An 8,353-nucleotide genomic window follows, 5' to 3' on the forward strand; every position below is an offset into this window, starting at 1 on the left:
GCGGCAGCAGCCGCATTCCCGGCAGCCTCGGGAGACAGCGGCGGCGCGCGAGCCTCCGGGCGGACCATACCACCGCTCGCCAGCACGCAGGGGGAGCAGCCCTCCCCGCCGCGCACGCCTCGGCGACCCCGCGGGGCTGAGGCGTCGCCGCGCCGGGCAGCGTGAGCGCAGAGCCGGCCTCGACCCCGGGCTCGGAGTCCCGCGGACCGCGCCCGCCGCCGGCCCCACCCATCCGGGTCGAGGAAGCCAAAGCCATGGCCGAGACGGAGGAGAGGAGCCTGGACAACTTCTTTGCTAAGAGGGACAAGAAGAAGAAGAAGGAGCGGAGCAACCGGGCGGCGAGTGCTGCGGGCGCAGCGGGCAGCGCCGGCGGGAGCAGCGGAGCCGCGGGTGCTGCGGGCGGCGGGGCGGGCGCGGGGACCCGACCGGGCGACGGCGGGACCGCGAGCGCGGGGGCTGCTGGCCCAGGGGCCGCTACCAAGGCTGTGACGAAGGTGAGGGGCCGGGAGGCCGGCACTGGGGCCCGGGCGGCGCGCCGGCGCCCCATGTGCCCGCCCCCGCCTGCCGGGGAAGCGTCCGGGTGGGGGGGCCGCGGGGGCAGGGCGGAGGGGCGCGGGTCGGCCACGTGACGCGGGCTCCCCACCTCGGGCCGGGCTCGCCAGGTCCTGGACCCCCTCGGACACCCGCCCCGGAGCTGCCCTTCCTACCCCGCGTCTTTCCGCGTTAGCCAAGGCCCAGGCGGCGCCACCCTCCGGGGGCGCTAGGTCTGGGGCTGCAGTGCCCAGCACAGAGCAGCGTTTATCGGTGACGTCTAGGCTGAATAATTCTGTGTGCTGACCTCAGCCCAGTAGTTTGAGCTGAATTTTCGTTTTCGGCAGCCCCATTTGTGGCACCTCTTTTGTGATGACTTAGTCTCTAAACCCGAGAAAGAAAAAGAAAAGTCTCGGTGCAATAGCGTTGAGGTAGAAATGTAGTTGTGAAATTCCTGTTGACTTCTTCCTTGGGCTTTTCCTAGTTGCTTAAAGTAACAGCTCTCGTGCTGGAACCCAGCGGAAGTACAGTGTTAGACTGCTGAGCGTGTTTGTCCTCCGTGTAGTCTGGTTTACCCCAGGACGAAGCAAGAGCTTTGGCCAGAAGAGGAGTGCGTACTTAGTTTAGGTTCCAGGCACTTGATCCACTTTTCCCAGTTTGATAATTGCTTAGTTGTATGTCTGCAAATAGCTTTAATTGAACAAATGGCGTTTGTTTTACAGGAGGAAGATGAATGGAAAGAATTGGAGCAAAAAGAGGTTGATTACAGTGGCCTCAGGGTTCAGGCAATGCAAATAAGGTATGGTCTGGTTACAAATGTGTTTAAATAACCTTTAGGACAGATACTGGATACAAGTTAGGTTTTCCTTTAGTCCCAGAGCAGCATCATAGTATCCTTGTGTTCTAGATATGCTTATTAGGACTCAAATGGATTATATCTACTCTTTCTCACTCTATGAGGGCACCCCCTCCGTGTGCTCATCAAATTAGCTGCCGGCCCTAAACTCCTGTGAGAGCTTGCCTACTTCCAGTTCTGGTTAGGCCTTTTCATTTGAGACAGCTACAGTGGATTTTGTCCCTTCTGAATTTTTACTTTTAACATGGGTGGTTGTACTTCTTTTTGGTTTCAAAAATAATGTGGATTTTTTCACATGCTCTCCAATAAGCAAGTGAATATATTTTTGTGATTGAAGTGTAGCATGCTCATAGGGAAATAGAGATTTTATGTGTTCACACAGCACAATCAACCTGTTCAATAAGCACACAGGTCAAGAAACTGAATGTTACTAATACAGAACAAGGTTTTCCTAACACCTAGTCACTGCATTCACCTTCAACATAACCATTATCCTAACACCTTAGTTTTTTCCTAAAACTTAATAGAAATGGAATTCTATGTGTAAACATGCTATTTTTTAAAGTTCAAGAAAACAGTAATTTTTAAACATTGGATAGTTTAGAAGATTTGAAATTAACATTTTTGTCAAGTCCAGTCTATGGCAGTCAACTTTAAGGTTGATGTTAAGTAAGTGCTGTATTTTGGAGGGTTCATAAAGTAGGAAGAAACAAGTGAAGGTACGGTTCTGCTTTAAGATTAAAAATCCTTTGCTCCCAGTTTAAAGAAAGGATCTTGATAAACTGCCTCCCCCAGTTTGAAGTTTGCATTTTACAGGCAATGCTAGTGAATACAAAGCACAATGGAGGAAATACTTTCCTTAACTGAAAATGTGTTTTGACCTCTCTGGTTGTTAGTATCTATAGCTTTAGATAACCTATTCCAAAAGCAGGGTTAATATTATTGACATTTGTTGAATACCTACCACAGCTAGGCATTATGTTCTACTGTGAAAACGTCATTTTGTGAGCTTAACCAAAGTGAAACCCCCGATTGATAATGGGAAACTTTCGGGAATGGTGGCTTCTCCACTCTCCACTCCAGAGATTCCTTTATAGTGGTGTTCAGTAGAAGTGATTAGACTTGAGTTTGATTCCCAACCACTTGTTGGCTTCCTTCAGGTACCTTCCCTTTTTCTCTCTCCTGGGGCTTGACCTGTAAAAAATAAGGGAGGTGGGGCTGTGAGATTCTTACCATTTGGGGTGTGGAACTGCCTGTGTGTGTGGCTCCTGTTCTGTTATAAAGTTTGGCTCTTAATCTGCCTTTCTTTTTATTTATTTATTTATTTAAAGACGGGGTTTCACCATGTTAGTCAGGCTGGTCTTGAACTCTCGACCTCAGGTGATCGGCCCACCTTGGCCTCCAAAGTGCTTGGATTACAGGCGTGAGCCACCACACCCAACCAATCTGCCTTTCGTAAATGACTGCAGGTTCTTGAAAACATGAGTGACTGGAAGGTTAGTGTTTGGTCATGTTGAACTTACTGGGCAAAAGTAGCACTTTTCTGAAGAGAAAAAGTTTCAAGTTCACTGAAGATTAGAAATTGATTTGGTTAAAACTATGGAGAATATTTAAACAGAACCTGTGTTTTTCTGTTACTGACTATAAATTGCATGTTCACCTTCAGGATTATTTTAGTCTTGATCTGTTTTGGCTACTCCTGAGATAGTAAAAAATGTCTTAAATAACTTAGCTACTTCACCTTTGCCAGGGATATAAGTGTCAGCTAGTATGAGCATTTAATTTCTGCTCAACGTGAAGTAGACCAGCTTTTATATTGTTTGTTTGTTTTCTTAGCATCTAGTCATTGCCCCTACATGGCCGTCCTAGTAGAGGTATTCCACTAACCTGCTAATGCTGAAAAACACTCCTTCCCATATGCTCTTCTCTTCACTCAGATCCACCAGTCTCTACTACATGTGCCTTATCTTTTTCTCTTCTCCATATGCTGAGACTTAGATTACATGTGACATCTGCAAGTTTGTTTGTTTTTTTGTTTTTTTGTTTTTTTTTTTGAGTGTTGCTCTTGTTGCCCAGGCTGGAGTGCAATGGTGTGATCTCAGCTCACTTCAACCTCCGCCTCTCAGATTCAAGCGATTCTCTTGCCTCAGCTTCCTGAGTAGCTGGGATTACAGGCATGCGCCATCACACCTGGCTAATTTTGTATTTTTAGTGGAGATGGGGTTTCTCCATGTTGGTCAAGCTGGTCTCAAACTCCCGACCTCAGGTGATCTACCTGTCTTGGCCCCCCAAAGCGCTGGGATTATAGACATTAGCCACTGTGCCCAGCCAGATGTCACATGCAATCTTAAAGTTCTTGACCCTGGTCCTTATGATAGTTAGCTAGCATGCTAGGTCTTTACCTGTACATTTGAGAGGGGAAATTTTTCATTAACAGCAAACATACTGTGTATTAACATCCTGATTTGCATTTAGCAACCAGCTCAAGATTTAAGTACCAAGGTACTTAAATGTGTCCATTTTTATGTCTAAATTAATAGATCTTATTCAAGATATGCTATATAGGCAAATTCTTAAGAGGGAAGCCATTGAGGTGGTTATAAAGGAGCCTGTCTCGTGAGTTAGATTCTTGGTTGATTGTAGGCCCTGTAGGTCTCTTTCATCTCTATTTTTAAATTTTATTTCTTTGAGACAGAGTCTTACTTTGTCACCCAAGTTGGAATGCAGTGGCATGATCATAGCCCATTGCAGTCTTGAACTCGTGGGCTCAAGTGATCCTCCCACCCTCAAACTCCCAAGTAGCTGGGACTACAGGTGTGAGTTACTACTACACCTGACTAATCTTACTTTTTTTCTGTAGACAGGGGCTATGTTACCTAGGCTGGTCTCAACTCCTGGCCTCAAGTGGTCTTCTCAAAGCACAGGAATCACAGGCATGAGCTGCTACGCCCAGCCACTTCCATCTTGAAAGTGGATTTTTGGGAGAATGTTAGAAAGATTTCATTCTTGAAGGCATACAATGTTGAGCATTTGTCATGCTTCAATAAAGAATTAAGTTCTTCGAGCCCAGTGGTTTTCTAGAAACTTTGGTGAGAAATCTAGACTTTTAAACCTGTTAGGTAGAGCTAGTTAAGTTATCCAAGGTGGATTTATTCTAGCAAACACTTAGGTGACTACTTTGTGCTAGGTACTGTGTGTGAAGTTTTCTGGTCGTAGAAATAAGTCATGCTGTAACAGATAACAGTAGATATTTCAAAGAGATGTGCAGGGTGCTCTGGGGCAGAGGAGAGACATTTCATCCACAAAGGGGCCAGGAAAGATTCTTTGGATGAGATGCCGTGACATTTTAAGCCCCAGGCCAGGCATAGCTAATCAGGCAGTGTTCATTTCCCCATTTTACTGTTGTAGACGTGCTGGGTATAATAGTGACAAACCTGTGGAGATGCCCGGTATTCCAGCCGCTCAGTCCAGTGTGATTTTTGTTTTAGCTGCTTCCCCCTAGTGTTGGGGAAGGGGAGTTAGCATGTGTAAATTCTCATGTCTCTTGAGGTAGGGAGATAAGGCTGTTCTATTCTTTATAAATATACTGCTGCAGGATGTGTGATCCTACCTGCCTTACTAAAGAAAATTAATTTCTCAAATCTCAAAGTGGAGAATACTTCTGTGTCATATCTTAGAGCTTTAAAGAGGATAAAATGAGTTAAAAGAATATGGCCCCTGGAATCCCACACTATCTTGGCTCTGCTACTTTGTAGCCCTGGGGAGGGTACTTAAGTTTCCTCATACATACAGTGGGTCTTTTGCCTCCCTTAATGCTGCTATGAGGTTTAACTTTGTACAGTTGGGTGGAATGCTGCTTGCCATAGTAGATATTCTATAAATTTTCCTTTTGTAATGCCATTATTCTCCTCACCCTACCAATAGTGCCTTACAGACTTACACATACTCCTCTGCGAGGCAGAATTATGATGAATTTACAGTAGTATTGTAGTGTTTATAAAATTTAGCTGATGAGAAGCTATATATTTGCGTCAAACACAATTTTAGCATGTCTCCTGTGGAAATAACTGTTTGCAACATGTTTCTTGCTCTGCTGTGACATTTGGAGAGTTGATACTTTCTGAAATATGTAAATATGAAAAAACAATAAAATACATAAATCATTTCTACCCTGCTAAATGACATTTAGGCAAGCCTGTAAGCATCTCTGGGCTTTAATTCCTTCCATTGTTGAATGAAGAGTCTTTTGGCGGGGTAAGGAGGTTGGGGGGGGGACCGAGTTTTTGCTTTTGTCACCCAGGCTGTAGTGCAGTGGCACCATCTCCACTCACTGCAACCTGCGCCTCCCAGGTTAAAGCGATTCTCCTGCCTCAGCCTCCCAAGTAGCTGGGAAAGGCGTGTGCCACCACCCCTGGCTAATTTTTGTATTTTTAGTAGAGATGGAGTTTCACAGTGTTGGTCAGGCTGGTGTCAAACTCCTGACCTCCGGTGATCCACCCGCCTCAGCCTCCCAAAGTGCTGGGATTACAAGTGTGACCCACCACACCTGGCTGATGAAGGGTCTTGACTAGACGATTTCCACGTTTAGTTAATTTCAGAATCTTAATAACCCAAAATATTTATTAAAAAGTTTTTGGGGGGCCAGGCGTGGTGGCTCATGGTGTGTAATCCCAGCACTTTGGGAGGCCGAGGTGGGCGGATCACCTGAGGTCAGGAGTTCAAGACCAGCCTGGCCAACATGGTGAAACCCCATCTCTGCTAAATATAAAAAATTAGCCGGGCATGGGGGTGCGTGCCTGTAATCCCAGCTACTTAGGAGGCTGAGGCCGGAGAATAGCTTGAACCTGGGAGGCGGAGGTTCCAGACTGGGCAACAGGAGTGAAGCTCCATCTCCAAAAAAAAAATTAAAATAAAATATATTTTTTAATAAATAGAAACAGGGTCTCACTATGTTGCTCAGGCTGGTTTTGAACTCTGGCCTCAAATGATCCTCCCATCTTGGCCTTCCAAAGTGCTGGGATTACAGGCATGAGCCACTGCTCCTGGCCAAGAATTGAAAATATTAAGTTGTCTCCTTGTGCCTTTCATTATTGATGTGCAATCCTTCTAGTCAAACAGATTATGCTTATTTTTTGGTAATAGTTTGTAACCTAGGTGTATTTTTAAATATGTGGCTATTTTATTACTTTATTTTTTTTTCCTAAGGTCAAGGAGATGTTAGAAAGACACTAGACAGTAAAAAAAAAAAACTTTTTAGTTGATGCTGTCACTATTCCATCAGACCAAATTGGAGTTTTTATTTAAAAGTTTTTTGTGAGGCTGGGAGTGGTGGCTCATCCTTTTAATCCCAGTACTTTGGGAGGCAGAGGTGGGAAGATCATTTGAGGACAGGAGTTCAAGAACTCAGCCTGGGCAAGACTGTGTCTCTACAAAAAATGAGAAAAAGTAAAATTAGCCAGTTGTGGTGGTCTGCACTTGTAGTTCTTGCTTATTTGGGAGGCTGGGGTGGGCGTTCTCTCTAGCCCGGGAGTTTAAGGTTACAGTGAGCTAAGATGGGCCTCTGTACTCCAGCCTGATAGAGCGAGACACTGTCTCTAAAAAATTTTTTTTAAATAAAAAATGATTTTTTTGTGTGAATTATAAATATATGCATGTTTTTAGAAATTTTTTGAAAAAATGTAGAAGCATATAAAGAACAGGGATCTGGGAGACATAAAAGGAAAAAAAAAGTAAGTGCCTTACAGACTTAATATTCCTCTGCAAAGCAGAGGAGATGTCTAATGTAGAATGTCTGTTAGAAATAAAAGGAAAAAAAAGTGCCTTACAGACTTACACATATTCCTCTGCAAGTCAGAGGAGATGTCTAATGTAGAATGTCTATGTAGAAGCATACATAGAAATGTGTAAGAATTATCTGTAATCTCTTCTCCTTAGGGGTAGTCAATGAATAGTGCTGATTGTTACAGGGTTGTCAGCTCCATTTTACATAAGAGTAAATTGAGGAGTAAAGAAATTAAGTACCACATTCAAAGTTTTCTGGCTGGTAAGTGGCAGAGCTTGGATTTGAACCAGGAAGTCTGACTTTAGAATTTGTTCCTAATTGCTTGCTGCATGAAGAAGAGAAAGTCATATATTCTAGCACCCAGAGCTACTCTACAAAACTTTTTAAAATTTTTCTAGATGTTTTTGTATGTGTATTATTAGGTATATAGATGTTTTCGTGTATTTTCAGTTTATATGACATGAATACTACCTCCGTTTCAGCATAGGCTTTACATCATTTTAAATGGCTGTATAGAATTCTGTTACATGTTAACGAAAAGGAAAACCGAGGGGTGGCTTGGCTATATTTTTTCTTTTAATTAGCATTTTTTTCTTTCTCAGACCTCTTAGGGATGAATTGCCATAATCTCTCATTTTTCTTTCCTTGCAGATAAAGTTGTAAGTAAAATCTTGCTGTAAATGTAGATTGGAGATACATCTGTTCTTTTTCCCCCTCTTCCTCATTATCACTCTAGCCGCTAAATTCTGCAGTCACCCCGGTTGGTAGGTAATTCATACAATGCTGCCTTTATTATTATTATTTTGACATGGAGTCTTACTCTTGTTGTCCAGGCTGTAGTGTAGTCGCTCAGTCGTGACTCACTACAACCTCTGCCTCCCGGGTTTGAGAGATTCTCCTGCCTCAGCCTCCCAAGTAGCTGAGATTAGAGGCATGTGCCATCACACCCAGCTAATTTTTGTGTTTTTAGTAGAGATGGGGTTTTGCCATGTTGGCCAGGCTGGTCTCAAACTCCTGACCTCAGGTGATGTGCCCACGTTGGACTCCCAAAGTGCTGGGATTACAGGTGTGAGCCACCGCACCCAGCCAGTGCCATTATTTTTTTTTATTTTTTTTGTTTTTTTTTTTTGAGACGGAGTCTCGCTCTTGTTACCCAGGCTGGAGTGCAATGGCGCAATCTCGGC

General features: G+C 44.3%; 1 protein-coding gene across 6 annotated transcripts in view; it reads left to right on the top strand.

Moving 5' to 3' along the window:
• The first annotated feature begins 218 nt into the window (after positions 1-218).
• Positions 219-8,353, top strand: part of CDV3 (CDV3 homolog) — a 16,941-nt gene continuing 8,806 nt past the window's right edge. For 4 of the 6 annotated variants that reach the window (XM_037730352.1, XM_017505717.2, XM_017505716.2 and 1 more), the window contains exons 1-2: positions 219-494; positions 1,254-1,330. In XM_037730352.1, the coding sequence (XP_037586280.1) occupies positions 255-494; positions 1,254-1,330 (317 nt within the window). In that variant the 5' untranslated portion in view covers positions 219-254. Of the gene's footprint in view, positions 495-643; positions 663-856; positions 963-1,253; positions 1,331-8,353 lie in introns of those variants that run through there. The other 2 variants (XM_037730353.1, XM_037730354.1) reach the window with 2 other exon arrangements.

This window comes from Cebus imitator, unplaced genomic scaffold, assembly GCF_001604975.1.
Source record: "Cebus imitator isolate Cc_AM_T3 unplaced genomic scaffold, Cebus_imitator-1.0 Scaffold340, whole genome shotgun sequence".
Taxonomy (NCBI): domain Eukaryota; kingdom Metazoa; phylum Chordata; class Mammalia; order Primates; family Cebidae; genus Cebus; species Cebus imitator.